The sequence below is a fragment of the Anastrepha ludens genome, chromosome 6 (assembly GCF_028408465.1).
Source record: "Anastrepha ludens isolate Willacy chromosome 6, idAnaLude1.1, whole genome shotgun sequence".
Classification (NCBI taxonomy): domain Eukaryota; kingdom Metazoa; phylum Arthropoda; class Insecta; order Diptera; family Tephritidae; genus Anastrepha; species Anastrepha ludens.
In genome coordinates, this window is record NC_071502.1 from 6261120 (window position 1) to 6288644 (window position 27525).

General features: G+C 39.1%; 1 protein-coding gene across 1 annotated transcript in view; it reads right to left on the reverse strand.

Annotated features, from left to right (window-relative positions):
- Positions 1-3218: 3218 nt before the first annotated feature.
- The window catches only part of LOC128868821 (semaphorin-2A-like), a 145114-nt gene continuing 120807 nt past the window's right edge, over positions 3219-27525 (reverse strand). Inside the window, exons 12-15 of the mRNA XM_054111354.1 lie at positions 16199-16351; positions 14764-14872; positions 8553-8631; positions 3219-3813 (exon numbers count right to left, since the gene is read on the reverse strand). Of these exons, the coding sequence (XP_053967329.1) occupies positions 8560-8631; positions 14764-14872; positions 16199-16351 (334 nt within the window). The 3' untranslated portion in view covers positions 3219-3813; positions 8553-8559. The remainder of the gene's footprint in view (positions 3814-8552; positions 8632-14763; positions 14873-16198; positions 16352-27525) is intronic.

Genomic DNA, 27525 nt, shown 5'->3' on the forward strand with positions numbered 1-27525 from the left:
TAAAAACTGACACTTACGCAGACACAGACACGGCGTTGCTTCAATGTCTACTACTGTTACTATGTATGTATGTATGTATAGGCAGGCTTTCTGACATTTTCAATTGAAAAAGAAGTGAAAACAAGGAGTCGAAAAGAAAATCATATACCTATTTACATTTGATGAAAAATGCAAAAATAATCAAAGTCCTTACAGGCTAAAATCGCTAGAAAAAAATCAAGCTCTACTTCATATACTATGAATATATTCAACTTAGCGACGCTAACAGCTCTTTAAATGTGTCTAATTAATAAGTTTTTCTTAAGTCTATCACCAAGTTGCCACTGCTAAGTGCTTTGCAGGTTTTTTGTGTTTTTTTGTTTTTTTTTGTGTTTTGTTGCTTCCATTTAATGCTGCAATTCTTTGCTTATTTTACTTTTTGTCACTTTTTATATTCGTTTTAGCAGAGTTTATATTTAAATGTATGTATGTATATATATATATATATATATATGCACTTAAAGTTTCTGCTTCTGCTAGCCTTTACTTATGAAACAGTTACAATTGCTAAATCTCCTATAAGTAATTTACAAATTTGAATTTTTATATTTTTAATATTTTTTATTTTTGTTCTTTCTTCTTTATTTTTTTATTGTTTGCCTAAAGTTGAGCAAGCGCATTTGGTCTGTGCCCGCTGTTTAAGGTGTTATATTTTCTATAGTTAATTTTAACGAAGTTTAAAAATTTCTTGCATATTATTCGCATTTTTCAATTGTGTGCTAATTTGTGTCCGATTGGAGGAGTATTTGCTGTTAGGTGGTTTTGGTGGTTATATTTTGGGAAAATCCACGCTCACTTAGCATACTTTTAGGCAGGCAGGCAGGCAAATGTTGAATGTTTGTGTATATAGAAATTTATATCTGTGTGTGTGTGTGTTTGTATATATACCCTATAAGACAGCTGACTATCATACAAGCACTCATATTATCATCATCACTATCCTCATCCAACTACACCTTTTTGTGCTAGCCATGGGAGAGTTCTGATAGTTTGCCCTTGTCGGTGTGTTATTCTATCTCTCTTTTACCAATAGCAATTTCTTATAACTCTAAGGCAAGGCTTGTTCTAAAGGCAAGGCAACTAATCATTTTTATTCCTACAATGTAATAATTGCTGGCAACTAAACTTCCTCTTGGACGTCATCACAAACTTCTCAGCACTAATAATCATACTTCTCATTTTTGTTCTCAACAAGTAATCAGCACTGATTGGACAATCTACTCATTTTCGTCATCAAAAAGTAATCAGCACAAACTCCTCAATACCTCTTCATTTTCGTTAAAAAGTAATCAGACTCGGAGGAGTCTCGTTAAAATGTTTTATTTAGAAATTATAAAGTTTATATTTTTTTGTTTTCATTAAAAAACTTGAACCAACAATCTACTCATTCGGCTATGGCGACTATACAAGAAAAACAGCTAAATTTCACACTAGAACTTTTTTCAGAGCAGCCACATTATAAGCACACAAATGAGTTGCCTTGGCGTTTAAAGTACAGTAGATATATTTTTCACCTATATGGAATTGCCATTGGTAAAAGAGAGATAGAATTCACACCGAACAGGGGAAAAGAATATCAAATGAAATATTTGATTTCCCCATTAAAATATGTTGTACTACTGTGGGCAAAAAGTAGGGTGAATTTATTTGTCAAACTTCACGGGATTAAAATTTCGCTCTAATTATTTTTTGCGTGAGTTGGCAGCACTGTTAATAACATCTGGGCCAACTTTCATGTGATTGTCATTATCAGTAATATATTTACGCTTGTGTTTACCAAACGACCAAGAGCGCACTTTTCGATTTTTACAATGTCTGATTTGATTGAGCAGAGAAAAGCCATCAAATTTTGTTGGCGGAATGAAATTTCGGCTGCGGAAACGTTTAGCATGTTGCAGAAGGCTTTTGGTGATTCGACTATGTCGCAGAAAAATGTGTATAAGTGGTACAAAGACTTCAAGGAGGGTCGAGAACGTGTTGATGACTTGGAGCGCTCCGGACGACCATCGACGTCAACAGATGACCAACACGTCAATAAAGTGAAGGAGTTAGTGCTCAAAAATAGTCGGTTGACTGTTAAAGACCTTACTGATATGATCGGAATATCAGAAAGATCTGTGAAAACCATTTTGAAAGACCATTTGGGCCTACGAAAAGTCAAATCTCGTTTGGTACCGAAAACTCTCAATTTCTTGGAAAAAAGTCGTCGCGTTGATGTGTGTGAAACAATGCTTTCAGACTATCAGGACAAGCTCAAATGCATTATTACGGGAGATGAGACTTGGATTTATGCTTACGACCCTGAAACAACCGACCAATCAAGCGAATATCGTCCTAAAGGCGAGGCCAGACCGAAAAGAGTACGTCAAAGTCGTTCAAAAATAAAGGTCATCATGACAGTTTTTTTTCGATTTTCGTGGTGTGGTGCACTACGAATTCCTTCCACCTGGCCAAACTGTTAATAAGGAATATTATTTGAGCGTTATGCGTCGTTTACGTGAAGCAATTCGTCTAAAAAGACCAGAATTATGGGCCAACAACTCTTGGTTTTTGCATCACGATAATGCACCGTCTCACACTACACTCGTTCTTCGTGACCATTTCGCCAAAAATTCCACGCATATCGTTCCGCAACCACCGTATTCGCCTGATTTGGCTCCGTGTGACTTCTGGCTATTCCCAAAACTCAAGAGACCACTCCGGGGAACGGGTTTCGAGTCGATTGAGGAGATAAAAGCTGAATCGAAGAAGGTGCTGATGGCTATACCGGAAATGGACCATTTGGCATGTTTCGGGGAGAGGGGATTATTTTGAAGTGGATGAAATTGATTTACAAGAATAAGTAAAGATTTTCCATTTTACAACCAAATTCACCTTACTTTTTGCCCACACTAATATATGCTCTTCTGATAATGCGCATGCATTAGAGACTAATAAAATTCTTGTAAATGTGTTGGAATTTTTGTCAAAAGTGCTCAGCACTGTCTTGTAGGGTATATACTCCTATATATATGCATATATGTGTGCCTTTATAAATGCTGCTGTATATGTATGGATTGTTTTAGTTATTCACATTGCGGGTTCACTTCATTACTCTACAGGCTGTGTATTACTAAATTCATTTATTTTCTTTTTTGTTGCGATATTTCTCTGTATTTCGTTTTGCTTTAAAACCTTCGGTTGTTGCTTTTGTGAATTTGTTTTTTTTTTTTTTTTTTATTATTACGTTTCTTTGTTTTTCTTTCGTTATTTTTTTTGTTTTGTTTGCTGGCAGGATCTCTTTGTTAGTAACTTTTCTGTTGTCGTCCTCTTCGACGCAAGCTTTCTTGTGTTTATTCCATATTTGTATGGGTGTGTGACTTTGCCCTTGTGTGCATATATGTACGTGTAAATGCTTGTGTGTTCTGTATGCTTTATATAGTTAAAAATCTCACTCCACCTTATGCGCCCAGTGCCGTTGCTTCGCTCCCGTTTGTAGATTTCCTTCGAGCTGTCGTAGGCATTTTCTTAAAAACACCGCTCGCCCTTTTCCAGTGCAATCTTATCTCGACTGCTTTAAGTTTTTATCTACGTATTTTAACTTGGTTTTTGATACTATACAATTCTCTTGATTTTGTTGTTTTTTTTGTTTGTCATTCCATCCTGTTTGATATTTTTTATGTGCAGAACTTTTCGGTTACAAGAATTTGTAGCAAATTAAAATGTTTTAAAAATATGAAAATATTGTCTTTCAAAAGCTTAAAAATGTCAGTCTTTAGTGGTTACTCGCACTACCTGCAAATAGAGAAAGAGAAACAGATTTTCATTTATTGGAAATAGAGTAAAAAAGTTGTAGTAAAAAGTATGTAATTTCATCGGAATGCACAGTGTTGCGTCTCTACACAAAGTATAGACAAAAATAGAAGTGGTCGATCGACATTTGTTGAAACTTTACTCCTTTAAAAGATCTATTTTCCTTGTTCACTTCACTCGGGAGCATAGGACCTCGACAAGACTCAATCTTGCGTTGGTTTCGTTAATCGATTTTGCTTTCTGGCAGGGTAGCTGCTTAGCCGGCCGCTACCAGTCCTAAATAGTGGGAATGCCCACCTGTCGTTGCTTAGGAACAAGGCCTTCTAATGCTTAGAGTGCCATCTGTGTTTTATAGTTTTCTGCCAGAAGGAAAATTTCTAGAATGAGATCAGTTTCTCCGTGACGTTTATCAATTTCGTTTTTTACCATTGATACGGAGGTATATTACAATTGCGAGTATTATTGACAGCTACAATTGTATGAAAAAATATGTATAAAATAGGCTACAGAAAACAGCGCAATTTTACAACTTAAGGAAACAAGCCGAATATACTCGTATAAATTGATGGTATATTCCTGTTTCTGAACTTGAACTCTGAGTTGAGGACCTATGGTTGGTTGGTTGGTTAGAGTGGTGATTCATCCAGAATCCAATTAGCGCTTCCACATCATTTTGTTGCCACATCCTCGTTACTAACTTGTTTAACAGTTATTTACAGCAAGACTATATCCAGTCTGTGCGGTTTAGGAACCTGAGGACCTGTAGTTGACGCAAAGAGTTCCATGCTATTATCTGTGTTTTCATCTCCATTTGCCTATTACTAAAACCGAAAGCCCTGAAAAAACTAATACAACTAATTTCGCAAAACTTGGTATTCCATACAAGCCACATTGCCGAAGCTGTGGAGATCCTGCCGAGAAAAAGACTGTTTTAACGGTTGTACTTCGTCGGATCCGAAGAGATGCGCGATCTATTTTAGCCGGAAATCCATTCTGCATCCTCCGGCCGACAGACGCAAGCGTAGTGCCACCAGACGGCTGAACAAACTGACTTACAACAGTGCGCCACTTGCTTTCTCCAGCGATGAGGTTCAGGCGGTCATCAACCATATAAAGCTATCTAAAGCTATTGGCTCTGACGGACTAAACATGTTGATGTTGCAAAAGCTGGATCCATTGGGAGTAGAATATTTCACAAGGCTCTTCAATTTGTCTATGGCCACTCTCATTATTCCTGATAAATGGAAATGAGGGAAAGTGTTCCCGCTACTGAAACTTGGGAAACCCGCCAACCAAGGGGATTATTATCGTCCGATAACTCTCCTTTCCCCAGTAGTGAAGACTCTTGAAGTCCTTCTACTCGCACTCTTTACGAAACATCTCACCGCAGTCTCACACCAGCATGGCTTTCGAAAAATGCACAGCACTACCAAGGCACTCACCGTCATTAACACTCAGATAAACCGCGGGCTCAACCAAAAGCGCTCCCACGAGAGGACTGTCCTAGCAGCGTTGGACCTTAAAAAAGGCTTTCGACACAGTCAGCCATGCCACTAGAGTCGATACTCCCGCCAGCGCCCGAAAACTACCTGAGTCATTCGTCATTCGTCGCTGCTATTTCGAGACCAAATCTCAAAAAACAGGAAAATAAAGCAAGGAGTTTCGCAGGGTAGTGTCCTTTCACACTTGCTTTTTAACTTCAATATATCGAAACTCCCCCAGCCACCAGAGGGAGTCTCCCTGTTCTCCTACGCCGACGACTGCACGATAACGGCGTCGGGCAATGACATTGATGGCCTGTGCGCTAAGGTAAACGACTACCTCACCTGCTATTCTCGCTTCTTCACTGCGAGGAAACTACAACTTTTTCCCACTAAATCCACGGCGACCCTCTTCATCACCTGGACAAAGGAGATCAAACTGCAACCTAAAGTGAAAGTCGATGACACACCAATTCCGACTGTAAACAACCCCAGAATATTGGGGAAGCAGTTTGCTCTCCTTCTCCGCGCATACAATAAACGATATTGCCACTACAGTCCAGAATCGCAACAAAGTCCTCAAATCGTTTGCCGGCATACTTGGAGCAAAGGCAAAGAAATGTTGCTATCGACATTTTAGACAATAGGCCAACCGGTTCTAAAATGTGCTGCGCCTGTCTGGTCACCTGGAACCAGTGATACGCAGTGAACGAAGCTACAGACCTGCCAAATATTGTCAATAAAGACTACGACAGGATGTCTACTGATGTCCACAATACAACATATTCATGACGAGGCCCATATGCTACCTGTGAAGGAGCATAATAAACTGTTCAGCAAGCAGTTCTTGCTAGGGTGTTACCGCAGGTCTCGCCCATGCAGACACGCTTGAGCCTGAGCCCCCTCCCAGTCATGTCAGGAGGCATTTCCCTAATTACGCGGACGAAATCCAGGACAAAATAGACCAACAACTACTGGATTGGACAGTGTACAGACAGACAATCAACGACATTCATCGGGAGACTCTTACCACCTTCTTAAGCTCCCGACCCCCGAATGCCCTCATCGGAGTCCAACCTCGTCCCATTGCAGACGAAGAGCTCCAACTTACCCGAGAGTCCCGCCTAACTTTGTTCTGGATACTGTAGCAGGGTAAACTCCTACTTATCTAGAATCGACCCCGACATACTAAACATATGTCCGGCATGTGAAGGCAACCTGCACGACACTCAACACCTTTTCACATGCTTCATCAAACCCACTCATCTAACACCTCTCTCCCTCTGGACCCAAGTCGTTAGATGAGCCAGACGAAGACGACAGGTGATTACCCAACACTGGCAGGGCAAAGTTAATGATACAACAACTACAACAACTATTAAATTCGTCCCTAGCAAATATCCGAGTTTGGCGGCTAGGCAGTTGAGGTTCCTTGGTGTGCGTTTTGAGTATATCCGGAAGCAGTCCTCCAGCCCAGATCCCTTCGCACTCTTCCACGGCATCCACGGCACTGGATGTCGGTAGATGGTTTTTCTTCCTTTAAGTTTTGTAAATTTTTGCAGGTGTTGGTCTACATTACATTATCAAAACGGCACTCTAGTTCTACTTGTAGTATATCTACTCGTGGTACTCTTGCCATCTATTCTGCCTAACTATCTAATTTCGACAATCACAATAATAAACTTATCTGAATGCTATTCGGTTAAGAATTTTTGCTTATAACGACTAGGGCCAGAACTACCATCCCTTCCCCATTTACATATAAGTGACATTTCATACTTTTAAGGGGTTAGGAGTCGTCAGAATTTTCAAAAAATTTGATGTTTTTTGCATTTCCTTAAAGTACAATAGACATTTATAATATCTAAAAAATATTGTGGGAAAATTTGAGGTGAATCCGCCAAATACTTTCGGAGTTATTCAACAATTAACAAAGGCCGCTCGGGCGCTCTGAAATCGATAGTAAAACTTTAAATGCGTTTTGCTCAAAAGGATGTTTTTTGAACTGGTGATCACTGTAGCTTAAAAACCGCTTGATAGAATTCAATAAAATCTTAACTGCTTTTGAAAAACATAAAAAACTTGTGCCTAATCAAAGAAATTTTTTTTTCAAAAATTTCAATTTTTTTTATCAATTAACTGTCGGTTTTTTTCTCGAAAATCTAAATAATACTTCCTGAGGGCGCGCCATATTGTTAATTTTGAAAAAAAGCTTCGATCAGGTACAAGAATATCTACTAATAAAACTAATTTCTCTAGTCCGATTGATTTTAGACGAATCTCCAGGACTTATGACGATCACCCAAGTGAATTCGGGAGAAACGGGCTCCACACAAACAGCGATAATTTTTACAATTATGAATTTTTTTTGTTGAAATTTCGCTAGAATCAAGTCAAATCATAATGTATTAATGCTGTGTTTTTATTTTTGTAAAATAAAGCAGTTGACTAGTAAACAAAAATGGTTGAAAATCATAATTTTTTCAGGCCGCTGACTACCTCTAACTCCTCAAGCCGAAGCTTTCTTAAAACTCTTTCTTCTGACACAAATATTGAAATATTTCAAAAATTACTTGGGTATGGAGATGTTGTCTGAGTAACACAGCCCAGACTCAGCACAAAATACGTTTATGCTAGTTGGATAAAGCCCTTGTAAAACCACTGCGAACCATCTTGGCTTGAATGTAAATCTGCCTTTCTCTTCTATTTTCTTTTTTTGCAATTTCTTGCAAGTTAACCGTCGAGAATTCTTCCCGCATTTTATGGCGCACGCTCGATTTCAAAACTAAAAAATTAAAAAAAAAAAATTATTGCCATATACAGGTATATACCTAGGAAATTTTTGATAAGCTTGAGAAGCGTTTTTTTCAATTGATAACAGAAAATCAACGATGTTTGCAAATCGTAGTTTGAAGGCACGAAATTCGACATTTTTAAGAGCGACAAAAATTCATTGTTGTATGAAACGTAACAAACAATGAACTGAATATTGTGGGCAGATGACAGACGAAAAAAATAAGGCATTTGAAAAGGTTTAAAAATACTCCAAGCGACAACTATGGACTAATAGCTGAAAGTCTCATTTCATGGGTATATACATGGTACGTATCTCTTTTTTTGATATGGGACTAGTAAAAAAAAATTTGCAAAATCAAAAATGCTTCTATAATTTGTTTTTTTTTTCAAATCTGTGCGAGTTTTAAAAGACTATCGCATACAAATGGTATCAATCGTTCTTACCTGGCGGTCAGACCACACCATCATTACTGAAGACTTCATTTATATGCTTTCCATTCGCCTTCTCCTTCATATTGCATTGCTACAGAGAAACAAAATGTAATAAATCAGAATTTACAATTAGATTTTTCGTTTGCTAAACTAGTATCAAATCCAAAAATATTTCATATAAATATGTAAATGTAAACAACTGAAAATTAATAATAAAAGCACATAAATTCTAAATTTTATACGCACGCGCTGGCAGCGCAACAACTTTAATCAATTTTTTATGGCAAGTGTTGTGGGTGTAAAAGAGGGGTGTGAAAGGAGTGCTTGTCATGCTGTAGGGCAAAAGTGGAGAGGAAATTGAATTCCATGCCGAATGGTGGCAACACCTGCCAATTTTCACGCCAACTCACACACACACATCTTTGTATATTCGGAGAGCCATTGCGTCCGCTAAGATGTTCGAAGTCGTAACGCGTATAATTACGACTACTTGAAGCTTGCGCCACCGCTCACCTCCCTCCCTCGAAAGCGAGTTCCGACAATGACTGAGACAAGTGCCGGTATGAGCTGGCCGATACAGTTGCCAACGTTGTTGCGAATGGAATAACATAAAAAATTAATTAAAACAATTAGTAACGTTAAATTTCACGCAATTAAATTTCATGCGCGTAAATTTTGTGAGCTACAGCACTAAAACAACACAACATTCGAATGGCTGGTGGGGTGGTGGTGATTGACAAGGAATGGATGCTCTTATACATACATCCCGGCGTATGCCAATGCAGTACAGCGGTTCTGTGTGGGTGTGTGTGTGCATGTGTTGAACAGTGATGACCACAGTTGCAGTATAGCAGTGAGGCAATCGGCAAGTTAGTGCTGTGTGGCACAGTGTTGCAATGGTGGAAAATGCAGATGTTTGTTATGTTCGATAGAAAGCTATTGGATAATGCTTTTTTTCGATGGCTGTGTCATTTGAGAACTAGTACTTGAACTAGTATTTGAAGTAGCCCATATGCGGTTGCTAGTCAATTTTGCGACCATGAACTTTGAAAGCCTTTAGCTCTGAAGTCAAACCTTTTTTTATCTTTTTTTAGAAAAATTAAATTTTATATATCTTTAAAGTGTAAAATATAATTTTTAAAGTAAAACCTTAACTGAAGATTTTGGTAAATATTTTACGGAAAATCAAAAAAGTGAAGTTTTACTTTAAAGTGTACACGATGAACGCCCTATGCCCCGACTAAGAGCGATAATATACGCAGAGAGGTGTTTTTTTATAGTAACATAAAGGTGATCAGATTTCCCAATAGGGTTTTTGATGGATCACGCGTGACGACTATCAAGGTTAGGTTAGGTTGAAGCGGTTGTTCATTGAGGGACACGCTCAGGCTCATGGCCCATTGTGATGCCACGTGGTGAACTAGCCCTCATCACTCCTGAAACCAAAATATTAAAAAATTTCGCAGGATTCTTAATTTCGACAGAGCCGAGGTTTTCTAATTCGTCAAAGAAATGTCCACCCAAAATGGCGAGTCTACGTCCGAATAGAGCAGGACAGTGACACAGAAGGTGCGGGATCGTCTCTTCCTCTTCTTCATTTAGACAACTTCTGCGGAAGGAACTATACCTATCTCTTCTTAGTAGAAGTTCTATGCGTTTAGCATTGAGAGTCGGCCACATCTGTCCGGCTATTTTGCAAGTGGCTTCGTTACGCCATCTTTCATTTACTACTCTTACAATTTCCTCGTGGATACCATTGCCTATGTACTCGTCAGTCAATTTGGTACCTATTTTCGCTAGTTCATCGGCTCTGCAGTTCCCGTCAATGTCGCAATGGCCAGGAACCCATGCTATTATTAGGTGAAATGACTCAGCCATCTCGTTAAGAGATGCGCGGCATTTTATGGTTACCTTGGATGTTGTCGACTGCTTTGTGAGGGATTTTATCGCCGCCCGGCTATTAGTGAAAATATAGATATTATCTCCAGCTATAGCGTCACACTGTTCCAGTGTCACGGCTTTAATTATTGCCATAAGTTCAGCCTGAAAGACACTACAGTAGTCGGGAAGCCGAAAACTGAAGGAGATCCCCAGGTGGTCAGAAAATACACCTCCGCCCTGTCTTACCACGTCCCGCTCCCACTTTTCCCTCGAGGGTAGGAGGTCATGAACGTTGTAGTGCCAAGTATAGACGGAACTGTATAGTTCACCTTCACCAGCCAGTATTTTGACGACGATCGAAGTAAAACATAATTTTTTAAAGTATACATGGACATTTCAGCATGGAAGAAGAGCAATCTGAAGCCATTCAAGGGCAGCCATTGAAAACGACCGTTAGGTCCGGCCTATGGGCTGGAGGAATCATCGGCCAATATTTCATCAAAAGTGAGGCTGGCGCCAATGTAACAGTGAATGGCGAACGTTAACGCGCCATAATAAACGACTTTTTCATACCCGATGAACGGAAATTTAAGTTCATAATTTCCGCAATATTTGGTTCCAACAAAACCGCGCTACTTGCTTACAACCCATGAGACAGTGAATTCAGTGCGTCGTAGTTACGGTGAGCAATTTATCTCTCGTCTCGGGCCAATGGATTGGCCACCAAGTTCGTGTGATATCACACAATTGGACTTTTATTTGTGGGGTCTAAATGCTTTGTGGATAAACCAACTTCGATTGAGGCATTGGGAGCCGACAGAAAGTCATTAAAATTGGTGTTTATAGATGGCCGAATTATGACGCAGTTGCGGCCAACATTTAAAAGGGATTATCTTTCAAAAATACAGGTCATGAAAACTTCTACACAAAAATAACAAAGAATACCCAATCAATTAGAATTTTCGTTAATTTACTTCAATTTAAAATCCGCTACCTGTAAACTGATCACCCTTTATATTCCAGTAAAACTCAGTAATTTATTGCATATACAGCTATAAACCCCATATTCAGTCTTATTTGTGTATAAATATGCATATGTGTGTGTATATTCTTCCCTATAGCTGTATGAAATCTACTCACTGTCAGCCAGAGTTCACTGAAATCGCCCAAAGTAATGTTGGGAGAGCAAAACCAAAAACCATCGAAATACGACTTGCAAAATAAAATTGGAAAACATTGAAAAATTAATTACTTTTACTCATGTACCAGCTTGTTAAATGTCATGTGAGTTACAGGGCAACTAAAGATAGCACAGGGTCATTTGTTATAGGGGCAGAGGTCGAAGTCAACGCAAAGTGTGAAGAAATAAGTGTGCCAATGCTACAAAGTAGTGTTGGCAAATGAAGACAGGACTACACAATTAATACATCTGTTCATACCCTTACAAGGGTGGGCTAAAAAGTTGCTTAACTAACCAATTTTTTGCGCGAATGGCATATATCTACTTTTTTTTACTTTGTAATGAATATTTTTTTATGTCTCAGCTAAAATAGTTTGAGCCATGTCCGTCACTTATTTGTTGTAGTTGTATGAAGAAAACCACTTTTGGTTTTGTGTGGAAATAGAAAAGGAAAAATTCCGTGTTTATGTCTTCCCAGTGGATATTTGTATCCGGCTCTGAAAGTATACGATGCGATACCAGCTGGTGGTAGCAGAGGAAAAGGAAAGTCTTCTTTGCGTGGGAAAGATCAGTTACAGAAGGACTTGACTTCACTTGGGGAGAAGAAACGACTGGCGCGCTTTGTTAAACTCGGACAAAATCGCGTAAGCGGTTATTGCACCAATTAAGAAGAAGAAGAATAAAAATTTTCGTATAAAACAGAAACGCCCGAGAAAACTAGTGAGTTGTTTGAAGTTCTTAGCAAATTTGCATCATCATAGTTTCTCGCTTTTGTGTGGCGAGTACATAAATTTAAATATTTTTTCATTTAAAGAGCACATTTACACATTTTCTTAAAGAGCGAACTTCATTTTAGCCAACAAGTAGGTGATCACACTGAAGGAACTGTTAAAAAGTCTGCATTTTAACTCTGTGAAATCCAGGTGAAATCAGAGACGATTAAGTCCAAGTGGAGTCGCAGGTGACCGCTTTTATAAACGTCGATTTTCACGTCACTTATTTGCTTTTTTTTGTTCTGCTTTTATTGTATAGAAAAAAATAAAGACAGGTTCCAGAAATGGCAGCTTTGCTTTAAAGAATGTACACAATGTCCTCATTTCGACAGAATTACATTTTTTCCATCGAAATTCCTGCTTCATTCAAAATTGTTTCTATACTCAACCGGCATGAAAAAGTATTTAAAATACGACATTGCGCTACCCAAATCTAGATATTATGGGTGACCCACTTGGGGCCATAAGCCGTTCTTGGGAGTTTAAGCTAGTGGTCTCCACTCAAAAATAAGCTCGTTGATGTCAAATACGAAGGTGCAGCAGTAAATTATAATCGTAAAATTGAGTAGCTCAGTGGAATTTTCGGCCTAAGTGGCTCCACCCAGACATCAAGGGATTTAAATGGATAGGAGAAAAATATATGTAGCTAAGAATTTCAGAAAATGTGTGTAAGAAGTCTGAGAAGAAGGCTCATTCTGTTGCAAGACAGAATAAGCTCGTACTTATATGGGACACTGCGGTGTTAAAGGAAATGTAATTTCCGCTGAATTGGCAACTGCAAATACGCGGTTGCCCCACAGTAACCAGATCCAAAAATCGGAATCCATTCTACAGGAATCATGAATTCGGTCAACGATAAAAAAAATTCATACAATCTACATAAAGAGCGATGGTCCGGTCTAGAACGCTGCAGAACTTCAAAATGTTTTGTGACAAGCCCGAACAGAAAACTGTCGAACTTTCTTTTGAAACTTGTTAGAAGGAGACGTCCGGTTGATGGTCAGTATTATTACAGGGCACAACCCATAAGATCAGTATATGATCACTATTGGAATCATTGAGGACCCGATTTGCCTGTCTTGCTTAGACGAGGCGGGTAGCACTGAGCGTTTTCGTTGTGAGTGTCTTGCCTCTTGCTAGATGAAAGCTACGGATTTTAGGTTTCGATGTCATTAGAATGAGTAATAATCTTTCTCTCAAACTGGCGGATGCTTTCAGATTCTGGAATAGTCTGGAAAGTTTACACAGAACTAGCTATCTCTATCTCTGTGGAGGAGGGGAAGCATCAAAAATCTATGGCCGAAGCCGTGGTGTGGGACTTTAACCCAACTAAACCCCCCCTCATGTCCTACGGTATGTCCTCCTGGAACTTCAACGTTAAGTAGTACGTCAGGAGGCCGTTGTAAGTATATTATATTATTACTCAATCGTCTGTTATTGTCATTCTGTTCTGTATATTGTGTTAAGGAGCTCTTTCTAGGGACCTACGTGCATATTCTGCGTATTGAAAGTTCTTCATGATATTTGCGGTCACTACACATGTAATTTTCCAGTTTTCTTCGTTTTCGCACATGTGTGGGTCACGATTTGTCTCACTTATGTTTTCACCAAACGCTTCCTCAAGCATATTTCACTCATTAATGAACCGCGGTCAGTGGAACAAGATATGCCTCGCCGCTTCTTGTTCTTCGGGGCACCGCGGGCAGTACGGGTCGTTCTCTAGATGGAACCTGTGTAGGTATGCTTTGAAGCAACCGTGTCCAGTCAGCAACTGTGTGATACAAAAATCAATTTATCCGTGTTTTTGCTAAATTCCCCTCGCAACGTTTGTCTCTGTCTCTATCTCTGTCTCTGTCTCTGTCTCTGTCTCATATCCTCCTTGTCTATCTACCCAGAGCTTCGAGTACAATGGGCTTTTCAGCATGAGTGTTTTAGGAGTTTCCATTCTCTCGGTGCTTCTTGGCTCGCCTTTTTTAAATTTCACTTCTAGAAGCCTTACATTTAAAGTGGCATAAGGCAGTTATCGAAATGGTGAGTACTGCTTCTTCATACTATGTTTTCTCCAAAATTGTGCTTTTACTTGCTTCCAAGTGTCGAAAAAAGGTTCGGTGGTATGAAATTTTCATAAGAAAAAATTTTCATACTTTGGAAAATTCAAAAAGAGAAAAACTTTTCGAAAGCAGTTATAGTTGAAAACTTCATAGTAGTTCATTAGATTGCACTAAAAATCGAGTCTAAAAAAAAATATCTTAAAAAATATTTTTGAAAATATTTCTAAAAAATATTAAAAAAAAAATTTTTTTTTGTTAAGCAACTTATCGGCCTGCCCGATATGCGAAATGATCTGAAATTGCTTACTTAAGAATTCAAAGGCTTTTGCCAGACTTACCTCCTGTTTGGCCTGCCATTGCTTCATGGCCGACTTGTATTTCTCAAATTCATTGCACCAATGCGAGTAGATTTTCTGGTAATCGTTTTTCTTCGAAGGCGGCGTACATCTGTAGGAAAAGCAAGGAACATGAAAAAACAAAGTGGAGAAAAGAGTGAGGAAATAAAATTTTATTAAAAACACTAAAATACGTGCGAACAAAATGACGAAGTAAAATAGTTCCCGCAAAATGGTTGTTTCACCCACTTGCCACCGCCGCACAGCAATGAAGAAGTTTGCGACGGTGTAAAGCGAATTAACAAATAATTGCTGGAAAGCAAATTAACAGACGTTAGCAACATTGATGCAAAGACGCAAATTGCGCACGTAAGCAGAGTGCGAGACGAAGGTGTGAATCTACCACACATACACACAAATACACGCCTGGCCTATCTCATAGCAGGGCGCGCGGCATTCAAAGCATTGCAAATTGGTGGCTGCCATGCAAAAAGCAAACACACCGAAGATTAAAGTTGCGGCGGGTGGTGGGCAAAGTAGGCAGATGTACCCAGTACATAGTGCACACACACATACATAGATACTAAGTGTACGGTAAATAGTAAATGATAAATGGCGAATGATGAATGTTATCGCATTCGACGCTCAATCGCAGGGCATATTGAAAAGGAAACGGAAATTAAGCGCTCGGAAGGATGGGTGTTCATAATTGTGAGGGGAAGTGAATAGCATAGGCACGCATGTGTGTGTGTGCGTGTGTGGAGGTGTGCACAATGAAAAACTCAAGCAAGCGCACAAATCGCAAATGAAAGCATGAAATGGAAAGCGAAAATGAAAACTGGAAATTGTAATGAAAATGAAAATGACAACAACAGCAACAAAAACAGAAAACCAGAAATAGCAGCTTGTCACAAACGTAAAATTGAGTTTTAATTAAAACATAAAGGCATGGGCAAAACACACAGGAAGTATGAGTGTGCACGCGTTTGTATGTGTGCGTGTGTGTGACAGACGCAAAATGCCACCTACTTGGCGCTCTCGCATAAAGGTCGAAAAATTTACCACGCATATGGCTTGAACTAAATATATAGAGCGCACACCCCACGCGCGCCTTAAAGTATGCTTTCGAAGGCATCACAGCATGCTTTAAGGCGCACACCTGCAAATAATTTGCGTCTGTAATGAGTTTATGAATAACAAGTACTTTGTATGCTTACTACAAAGAAACAAAAAAACAAAAAAAAAAAACAATCATAAATTCATTAATTTATTTAACTTTCAGTCAAAACTCATTGGTATAAGTGAAAGTTACTGTTGTTTGCTTCTTATTTCGCTTTCCTAATGCGTTGCAGTTGAAAAAGTGTGTCCCGTTAAAGGTGTTGCTTCTTCTTCATTCGAATATTTTTTTTTTGTTTTTTATTCCGGCTTATCCACTCACCTGTGCGCATCGACATTGACGCTGTAACTGCACAGCAGCGTACCATCCAGGTAGCTGTCATACCGTCCGCCATCTCCTTCATTCACCGATATAATCACCAAGCCGCCCTCGGAGGTTTCAATGTATTTGGCGGGACTGTAAATTATTTCATAGCTGCAATGAAAATTCAAAGTTGGTTGTATGTAAATTAAAGATCTGCCGTTGAAAATTTATATGCATTTGAAATTGAGATTCGCTGACATTTATAAGTTAAATTTCCATTAAATATTTTCGACTCTTTCTCTGAAAAGTTGTGCAACAAGGTGGTGATATTCGCTAGTTTAGCGATTTTATTATAGAACTGTTGCCTACACTGGCGAAAATAAGTAACTGAAAATAAAATATGGGCGAACATTTCCCGCAAGTATTTATAACTTAAATTTCTACCTAACTTTAGTCTCAGACGTTTTAGCTCTACCTAATGCGACGCATTACTTTTATACAGGGACCGAATATTATCAAATTTTCATTTAAAAAAATTGCAATCGTTCAAGAAGCAGTTTCGAATACTTATATTTGCATATTTTTTAATGTCCTTTAAGAAGCTTTTATGTTTCACAAATTTGTAGGTCACATCTATAAACAGTATTATTGAGAAGTACATTTCGAGTTCTAAGTAGTCCCCCAGAAAATACAAGATATGGAGCTATATTTTTTTTTATAAAAATGTTTCCCTCTAAATAATGATTATTTTGTCAGTAGTTATTTTTATTATTTATTTTTTTTTTATCGGAAATAATCAATGTGTTTTGCAGTTTTAAATTCTTCATTAAAAAAGAATGATTATTTTTCGATATTAATTTTTTCCGCAGGTCGAAAAAGTCAAAGCCGCAACTCAGCTTAACTCACCCAACCTGACCTTGCGTTACATAACTAAAGAGTTTTCCAATAACAGGTGTTATCGGTGAATAGATTGCGCTATCGAGAGATGATTAACTATTTTTTATGGCCGGAATTGGGTGGTATTGACCTAGACAACGTTTATTTTCAACAAGACGGTGCTACACAAGCAACGAAACCATTGATCTTTTTGCGGAAAATGTTTCCTGACCGTGTTATCTCTCGAAGAGGTGATCACAATTGGCCACCGAGATCTTGTGATTTAACACCCAGTGACTTTTTTCTTTGGGGCCACATGAAAGAGAAGGTATACGCCAACAACCCAAGGTCCATTCAAGACCTCAAAGATGGAATTCGTGAGGCTATGGGCTACCGAGGACATGGGGCAGCCACTTTGCAATTCGGTTATGGAAAATTTCATGAAAAGGATATTGTCCAGTAAGCGTGGTCATGGTGGTTATTTGCCTGATGTTATTTTCCACTATTAACGACTTACCTTCCACTTTATAATGAAATAAACATCCGATCATTTATATTAAAAAATGGGATTTTTCTTTGAATATCAAAATAACACCTCTTATTAAAAAAACTCTTTCTTAATAATTATTTATTTTAGTCTACAAAGAGATGGCCTACAGACTAATACAATAAATAGATTTCACAAAAAGATTAAGTTTAAATTTCTGACTATCAATACAGCTGAAATTATAACACAATCGGACACAGGGCATAAAAGGTTCATTCATTGAAGAATTGCCTTTGCTAGTTGAGTGAACAAATAAGCGAGTATTTCTGAGACTATGAGGCGCGATATGAGCTTGGAAGAGACTGCAGTTAATGTTGCCATTCATTCCATTATATAAGTAAAACAAATAGATGCGAAGTAGATTCTTTTATAACACAATGACTGTAGGCCCAACAATTTCTGTCTACTGCAAATCCGTCTACTGGCCAATAAATCTTATTCAAAGCGAATTTGGTACAAACATTTTTTGCTCTTTCGATTTTTTTAAATGGATTTGGTAGTATGTATTTCATATTAACGACCAATATTCGAGGTGACTTCCCACTAAGGCAATATAAAGCGCCTTCATTGTCTGAAGTTACTATCTGATATTTATAAAGCTGGCCAAGAACTCTAAGAGTTTTCCCCTGATGCCTAATGTTTGCGCTTGTATAAGAAAATTGAGTGATCAACTTTGTCGACGCCTTTGAAAGGTCTGTATATATATCCCCTAGCTGGGCCAGTTATTGAATGCATTTATTATATTATTAAAGGCTAGAACCAGATAAGAGCGAACTGATCTTCTGGGCATGAAATCATGTTGGCACTTACAAATAAACTTTTTCACATGATTGAATAGCTTTGCATGAAGTTTTTTTTCCTTGTTCACTCCACTCGGGAGCATAGTGCCTTGACAAGACTCAGTCTTGCGTTGGTTTCGTTAATCTGTTTTGCTTTCGGGCAGGGTTGGTGATTAGCCTGCCGCTACCAGTCCTAAGTAGTGGGAATGCCCACCTGTCGTTGCTTAGGAACAACGGCTTCTTACTGCTTTGAAGCGCCATCTGTGTGCCACATTTTTCTGTCAGAGGGATCACCCAGATGGTTGAGGACTTTGCTGAATTTGCTGTGTCTGCGCTATTACCGCGATTGCCCGCTTCTTCTTGCTGACGCCACTGATGCAATGTGTAACTGTGTCTTTTATTTTTTTTATTTTTTTGCTTGTTTTAGCAGTCACAGGGCACGTAATGCGCTGACTTTTGTGCGGGAGTAAGGACTGGAAGGATACGGTTCTTTTTTTTCTTGAAAGTAGGAAAGTAGGTAAGTTTGGCAAAGTGCGACGGCTGTGCTTCACGTGAACTTCGAACCCATAACCTCTGGGATGGCAGGCTACTTCACTTACGCTAGACTACCGAGGCCGATGAGTAACTGAATCGAATATTTCCATTTAGTTTATTGGCAACAGTCTGTAGTTTCAGACATCATTCCGGTTACCCGATTAGTAGAAAAGCTCAATCGAGCAGAGATTGTACGAATCAATAAAAATCCCATTATCTACACAGTTCTGGAATAACAGAGTCAAGAGTTAAAGAAAGGGAATCACAGCAAGTTTTGAATAATTGTGAAAAAAATCCTCCACTGTCTGTTTTAGAGCTGGGCTTGAGCTTCATAATTGCAAGCCACAGATCATTTATGCAAATTTCACCTATAGTTTCTAGCGATGGAGGGGATAAGACTGACTGACGTAGCGTCATACCTTTCATATACTTTCTGAAACAAACCGACAAATAAACCAAAAAAGTCCTGGATATTAGCGGAATTCATATTAAGATATTCCAAACTGGTTGGAAAACCATTTGTTTTGCTTTTTGAGTTAATGAAATGCCAAAAACTTGTGGGATCTTCCGACAAAACATTTCATAAGAATTAATGGAATAGTCACAAGAGTCCAAAAACTCGCAATCAGTTTCGCTGAGAAACGCTTTAATCGCGTGAAGTATTTTTTTATATGGGCTCATAACATTCTTGACAAGTGATTTGTAAGCCATTTGACTCAAATGCAAAATCTAGGGTTTTATCGTTATCGTTTAAAACGGAGCTTCACTGTCTGAAATTATTCGAGAGTAGTGAGCTCAACACTAATATATCGATATCTGCCGTAAGATTGGTTGGAAAAAGATTGTTAAAACCATTGCAAACCAGTGCAAATTAATTGAATTGAAGTCTCCTAAATAGATGATCTCTTCTTACTTAACAATATTCGATAAAAAGGGTAAGTCATCTCATAAAGGCTTCTGATAAAGTCTTAAGATGTTTTTGATCCGAAGTATAGGGTGTTTTTTTTAGAGGTTAGGTTTTCAAGATGAAATAAAACGTATATAATTTAATGTTATGGCCAAGAATTTAGCTTTATTATAAAGATAAGGGTTTGCCATTATGTTTTAAAAATGATACCCATTCAACCAAAAGTGAGCTTCATCGCTGAACAAAATTTCTTTCGATGCGTCGCGCGAACCGAACCATTATTTTCGTAATAAATTTGCACGATTTGCAAACGTTGTTCAGGTGTAAGTCTATTCATTATGAAATGGCAAACCAAACTGAGCGTAAATCAAGTGACAGCTGTCAAAAAGACCATCTACGAAAAAAGTAGTGCCAACTTGAAAACCTAACTTCTAAAAAAAACACCCTATATATGACAGTAAAAAAAATATTGATTATTATCTCCATATAGAAAGATATAAATCATGTAAATATATTAGTATATAGATATTTAAAGTGTATAGTTTTATAGGATATTTAGATATCTCAAAAATCACGTTGATTTATGAAATTTTCTTCTTTGCTGACCATATTTTTGTCCATAAAACGAATGTCCAACATTTTTTATATGGAAGTAAAAGCCTAACACCTTTGTTAAACCAAAAAAAATTATAAAAATCGGCGCGATTTCTAAGCCGCTTAAAACTTGCACTTTATGTTATGTAACAATAAGCTACAATTTTTTTAACGGGCATCAGCTGTGTGTTAGTTGGCCAACTAACAGTCCAGTGTATTGTCTACAAGCGAGCGGAAGCATTTTGCCGAAAGTTAACGCGAAAAAATGTTAGTAATGATGTGATTGCATTATGTTTGGCTGGAAAATCACAACCAGCGATTGTTCGGGAGCTCGAACACTTTAAAGTATATAAAATGTTTTCTTATCGCACCACTACTCGTTACAATGATCCTGGTAGCATCGCGATACGTCATGGGAGGGATCATCAAAAGACTGCAACGTCACGTGAAATAGTTCAAGAAGTGAAGAACGACTTGCGCGAAGTCCCCGATGGCAATCAAATGGTGAAAGAACTGAAAATATTTAACCATAGCATCCGGCGCATACTGAAAAATGATCTCAAAGTCAAGCCTTACGAGATCCAAAAGGCGCGTGATCTCACTCCAAAGCAGCAACAAGTCTGACTTGAGAGAGCGCAGGAATTGCATCGCTTGACCGACCATTCATACGAAAATTTGAGTCCCTGAGTGGCCACCAGGAGACAGCACCCGCCACAGGTAATGGTTTGGGCCGCTGTAACTGCAGATGGGTGACCTCCAATCGTTTTCATTGAGCCTGTCGTTAAGGTAAATGCGAAATATTATCGGGAAGGTATTCTGGAGGTTGCTTTGATACCGTGGCAGATAAAAATTTCGGTGGCAGACCATGGAAGTTTGAACAGCATTTGGCAGCGTCTCACAAAGCTCGAGTGTACTAAGAATGGCTTAAAAGCAACGTTCCGAACTTCATAACAACCCCACAATGGCGCTCAAATTCATCAGATGCTAATTCGATGCTAATTCGATTGTCTCTTTGCGTCATTTTGAAGAGCAAGGTCCGAACTAAAACATTCACCAATCTCAAGATGCTGAAAAAAGCCACTGTCCGCGAGCGAACCAAAATACCTGCAAGTCACATTCCAGTAGCCTGCGATTCGCTTCTGGATCGTCTCAAGCCCATAGTCACGGCAAAAGCTGGTCATATAGAGCAAAAGTAAATTGATTCTTAATTTTGTATTACTTTCACACATTTTTTACTCTGAATTGAATAAAAGCCTATTTCCAAAATGCAAAATGTATGACCTTTTTAAATGGCTACACTTCGAGTGCGGGACCCTGTAAGTTTAGTCTTTTTTAAAAAATATATTCAGCTTTTATATTTAGCTCATTCCCTACCACTCATTTAAGCAAAATTTTCTTCTAGGACCAATGAACTTCGAGATAAAAATTTTTCAAAAAAAGCTGACACAAAAGTTTGATGTCAAAAATTGAAACTGTGCATCAGTGTTTTATGATATTTAAATGGTAGGGGAAAGAGGACTGAGCTGTTCGGGAATGGCCTCGCATTTCTGAACTCGCTCTTGCCATTTAAAGCCCAATAATTCTAAAATGAGCCAAAACCACCTCAGCAGCACCTCAAAAAGTATCAAAGTTGTCCAGTGTATTTAAGATGATACAACTACTTCCCATACCACCAGGTATCACCAAACAATTGCCGAAGATGTGGGAGTTGACAGCGCAAGCGGCAGCAAGCTTTCAACGTCTGCACTCCTACGCATACACAAAGCTTCCTAATTTCAATGACTGGAAATCAATTTTTACTTTTGCCAAAATCGTGCATCAAAACATGGTTTGTCTGCATTAGCTAAGTTATGTCAACAAAATTCACTCAAATTGTAGAGCATATCGCATCCTCTGCGCATTGGAATGCGTTCAACTCCATTTCCGCACATCGAACACACAAAGCATTTGCGCATTCGAACAGACACAAATAACAATGAAAATAAAGATCGTAAAAAAGTGAAAAGAAAAAGTAGAAATAAATTGAAAAGTTTTTGCTACTTCGATGAATCCCTCGCGAAATGCGATGGCAACTTAGATAAAAAGTTTTTCCATCAAATGAAACCATAACCTTAAAACAGCTAAAAACGTTTTTGCAGTGACGCTGATACTAAGACGCAAACACACGCACACACGCACCAAGTTGCGGTCGGCCGTGGGGATGATGCGTCTAAACCGCACAAAAATTGCTGTGCTTTCCTTATGACAAAACGACAAAGGCGTCTAGCCGACAACGACGCTGGCTGCGACGCAAATAAGCGTGAACGCCAAAAAGCAGACTTCAGCAATTTGAAGTGTCAATTTACCGCTGCGTAGACAGGAGTTTAGGGACGATTTTTTCTCTTAATATATTTTTTTCCTTTTACTCATTCCTACCACATTTTCATCGCCTCGGCTGGATGCTGTCATTGCGCTGCTATTGGCTGACATTTGCTACGAGTTTTGAAGTTTTATGCATCGCTGATTTTATTATTTCTTTTCAATGCTGATTTGTGTGAGTTGTTTTTTTTTTCTTCGCGCCGGATCTCCGCCTCACACGTCAAAAATGAATATATCGTTTTCAATAGCCCATCAAGAAGTTAAAATATCGCGCGTTTCCGCGCTGAAGGCGTAACAAACAAAGTCAAGTTTCTTTTTGATATACACAAATTTGCGTTGAGCGCCTAAAAGGCGGCTATATTACTTGGATTGGGCTGTAATGCTTGTGTTTATTACGACTTGCTTCGCTTGCACGAATGGCCGGCTATGGCGCCTTTGTGTGTTAGCTGCTAAAACAGCTGTTGTCTCCAAGGAGTCATTCACCAAAAAGCAGTTCCCCACTTTTTGCAGTGAAAACTGTATATAATGCATACTTATCTATACATATATGTTGCATACTCTATGGCGTGCAAGCAAATATTCAGGTATTCGCGCATACCCACCACCCCTAAAAGCAAGCCAACTTTTTCATTGATAAACTCAATTTAAAATTTTTCAAAAGTGCGAGGGTTGCGGCAGTGTATTAGCTCGGCTCCTTGCGGGGCATGGCGCGAACTGTATGCACTTAGACAGATTTATCTTCCCTTTTTGGTAGAGAATTAAAAAAATATGAAAAATTTCTAAACAGTTGTTGCGTTTATTAAAAAGTTTTGAATGCGTACAAATGTCAGAAAATGTTTGTATGTTGCGCTTTCCTGTTGCATACTTTGAGGGTGACAATTTGTGCCACTAACAATTCATACCTACGCACATAGCGCTGAAAATACGGTAGTGAGTGAAGTTGCGCAGATATGGTGTCAATTACAAGCTAAGGTCTTTATGCATTTTTAATAGCAACAACTACGGCTGACGCACGAAGTTATTATTTAGCAGCGCACAATTCCTGCGAGCACTTTTCGATTAGGAAAATAGTAATTTGAAACTGAATTTTATAAAACAAAAGTGGGTTTTTAAAGCGAGCCAATGTAAAGAAAATGAGGACAAACTGTTTAAATATTTAGGGGCGTAAAATTGTTTTTATAAATATTTGTTAAAAACTAGTTAAACTTTTCTAATTTTTGCTTAATTAAATTTTTATGGCGGCACTCCAACAAAAAATGTTTTCAAATCAAGGCCGGAAGGTTAGAAAAAAACGATTTAAATATTTAATAAGCCTAATTAAATACAAAAATTCTTTCTATAGTTGGGTAAAATTCTAAAATTGATTGCTTTGCAAGTAGTTAATGGAATTTTTAATTGTCCTGCGTCAACTTTTTGTAGAAATATAACAAACGCAGCGCAATATTGGCGCATATTTTATAGGTATGCTGGCCTGTTTGTCGTATAGCTGAATTTATATATCCACTATGGGAAACTCAAATTAATAAACAGCGCATTTTCACAAGAGAAGCTACAATGGTAATGTTAACTACGGGGAAGTCTACAGTGAATGCGAGCTTTGTTTTTTTGGCGATGATTTTTTAACAACAGTTCGCTGGCGTCTTTTGCTTCAAATGGGAATTAAAAAACCAACAGTTTACTGAAAATAAGTTCAATATTGCTCCAGAGTCGCCAAATCTTCAAAGTAGAAACTATATTTTCGGTCGTTATTCAGGTGATAGGCGAACATAGCCCAGCGTAATATATACTCATATACCTATACAAATATAGATATATATGGGCCATATAGCGTTTGCTTTTTGAACCACCTATTTTTTTGAGAATGCCAACACAAATGACATGTCAAATGTGTTCGTAATTTACTTAAAGGTTTGACATTTACAAAATGGGACGCTATACGTTTGAACAAAATTGGGAAATATTGAAAACCTATTTCCAAAGTGGTGAGTCTTCTTCCGCGGTTACAGTAAATGGCGAGCGTTACCGTGACATGCTCAACGAGTTTTTGTTTCCAAAAGTTGAAGAGGATGACATGGACGACATTTGGTTTCAACAGGACGGTGCAACTTGTCACACTGCCAAAGTTACACTCGAACTTTTGGCTACCGTTTTTGAATTCCGATATCAATTGAACGCCTTGGAGCTGTGATTTAAGCCCATTGGACTATTTTTGTGGGGAGCCGTTAAGAACAAATGCTATGCGAACCATCCAGAAACGATTGATGCTTTAAAGCACGAAGTCGAAGTTGCCATTCATGAAATTGGACCCCAACATTCGAAAATGGGCTTAAAAATTGGGTTGATCGAATGGCCTACTGTGAAGCCAGTCGTGGCAGTCATTTGAACGATATTATTTTTCATTCATAAATGACAATGTTGAATCTTCAAAATAAAAAAAAAAAGTTTGAAAAAATATTGGTTAGTTTTTTTTATAGCCGATTCAAAAAGCAAATTTTACATTTTACAACCCTTTTGGGTGTTTGGCCGAGCTCCTGCTCATATTTGCGACACGTGTCTTGATGTTGTTCCACAACTGGATGTACATGTACAATAGTTTTAAGCTGACTCCGAAGGGCAGAAGGTTTCTCATGAGGAGCTTTCCTCTTGGCAGAAATACACTCGGAGGTTTGTCATTGCTTGCAGAGCCACGCATTAGGTTAGGTTGGTATGGTTGCCCTAGAAGTGAATACACTTGGACGAGAAAAAAACGGTTTCGTCCTTTGTGGTACCATTATGAAGGAGGTTAGGTGAAAGAAGAAGACCGATGGGAGGCAGGGAGAGGGTGTGGAGAGGTGGTCGTGGGATGCTTAGGAGGATGGATTTAGAGTGTGTGGATTATAAACGATAACTGTACTGCATTTGCGTCAACCACTTTGTGATGTTGATGAAATTCATCAGATTTTTAATGTCAACGCCAGCTTTATCAGCAGGCTTAGCAAAGAAGTAAGAGCCAAGATGCCTGGATCTTAGCCCCACCAGAGCAGGGCAGCTATATACACATCCATCGGACTTGAGGTAATTCCAAGTCTCACAGCATGCATTCCTCCCGCATTGTGACTTGTGAGAAGACCCACGAGATTCGAGAGCTGATAGATTCTCAACCTCAGAAGCTGGCCTGACCGCCCCCGGTCCACACGTGGCCAGAAGGATTTCGCGACCTTACAAGTTTGTGTACTTGCCCAACGCTCGCTGAGTTGGCGCGATGCCCTTGTTTCCAGGAGCAGACCGCAAGTAGTCAGGGGCAACCCAAATCTCTCCCTTCGTTGGGAAATCACCTCACATGTCCCTTGTCTGGCCAGCTCATATGCCTCACAGTTTCCCGTAATGTCGCTGTGACCATGAACCCAGACGAGGCTTATGTCAAAAAAATCGGACGCAGTCGAAAGTGAGGTCAGGCATTCCCTGACCAGTTTCGAATGCACCGTCACTGACCCGAGGGCTCTTATTACCGCTTGGCTGTCGGAGTAAATATTTACTTTCCTCACTGTGAGCATGTGAGCAACCAATCAGCTGCTTAGAACACACTGCAGTGCTCCGGTAACCTGAATTTGAGTCTGATGGGGAGCTCCTTGCAAAAAACTCCTCCGCCAACCTTTCCTTACACCTTCGATCCACCCGTGAACAAGTTCACCAGCCCCTGTCCCCAAATGACGCCCCCCGTCCACTCTTCCCTTGATGGAACATGAGTGGGGAAGGTTCCGGTTGGACTAAGTGTGGATATGCACTGATCCGCTGACGGGAGGATGAAGTCGAAGTTTTTAAGGATGCTTGAGTGGCCATAAGTAAGGTCCGAGCCCCTCAGTCTGATTGCCTGCGATGTCTACGGTTACCGCATTTAACATTGCGTTGAGCGCCAGATTAAGAGTCGTTCGAAATGCCCCACTGATTTCAATGAGCGCCGCCCTCTGAACTCTCTAAAGCCAAAAAAAGCAACTCTAGGCGAAAGGCTCCATCTTTTGCCATTTGCGCCCTTGCACTCATACAAGGCGATGGTTGCCTTCCTCACTCTTTCCTCAATATTGAGCTTCCATGTAAGCTTGCTGTCAAGAATAATACCTAGGTACCTCACCTTGTCAGAAAGCATCAGAGGAGCGCCCCCTAGTGAGGGAAGTTGAGCTCTAGGTATTTTATATTTCCTCGTAAATAAGACGAGCTCCATCTTAAGAGGATTCACCGACAGGCCGCAATCCGTTGCCCATCTAACAAGGTTACGGCAGTCTCATGACAAATATAAAAGGTGATAAGATTAGAGGTACTTTCCCCAATAGGGATTTTTTGACGGATCACGCGTGACGACTATCAAAGTAAAAACATAATTTTTTAAAGTAGGCATGGACATTTCAGCATGGAAAGACTTACGCCTCAACAAAGTTTACAAATCGTAGAATAGTATTGCAAAAATTTACGCTTCGTGAAAAGTGTTCATCGCGCGCTTAGGCCAACTCATGGTATTCAGCGATGATACCCATTTTTGGCTTAATGGCTACGTTAATAAGTAAAATTGCCATATTTGGGCTGAGGAGCAACCCGAAGCCATTCAAGAGCAGCTATTAGAAACAATCATTTGATTTGGCCTATAGGCTGGAGGAATCATCGGTCCTTATTACTTCAAAGACGACGCTAGCGTCAATGAAACCGTGAATGGCGAACGCTAACGCGCCATAGTAAACGACTTTTTGATACCGGAAATTCAAGCCCGTTATCCCCACAA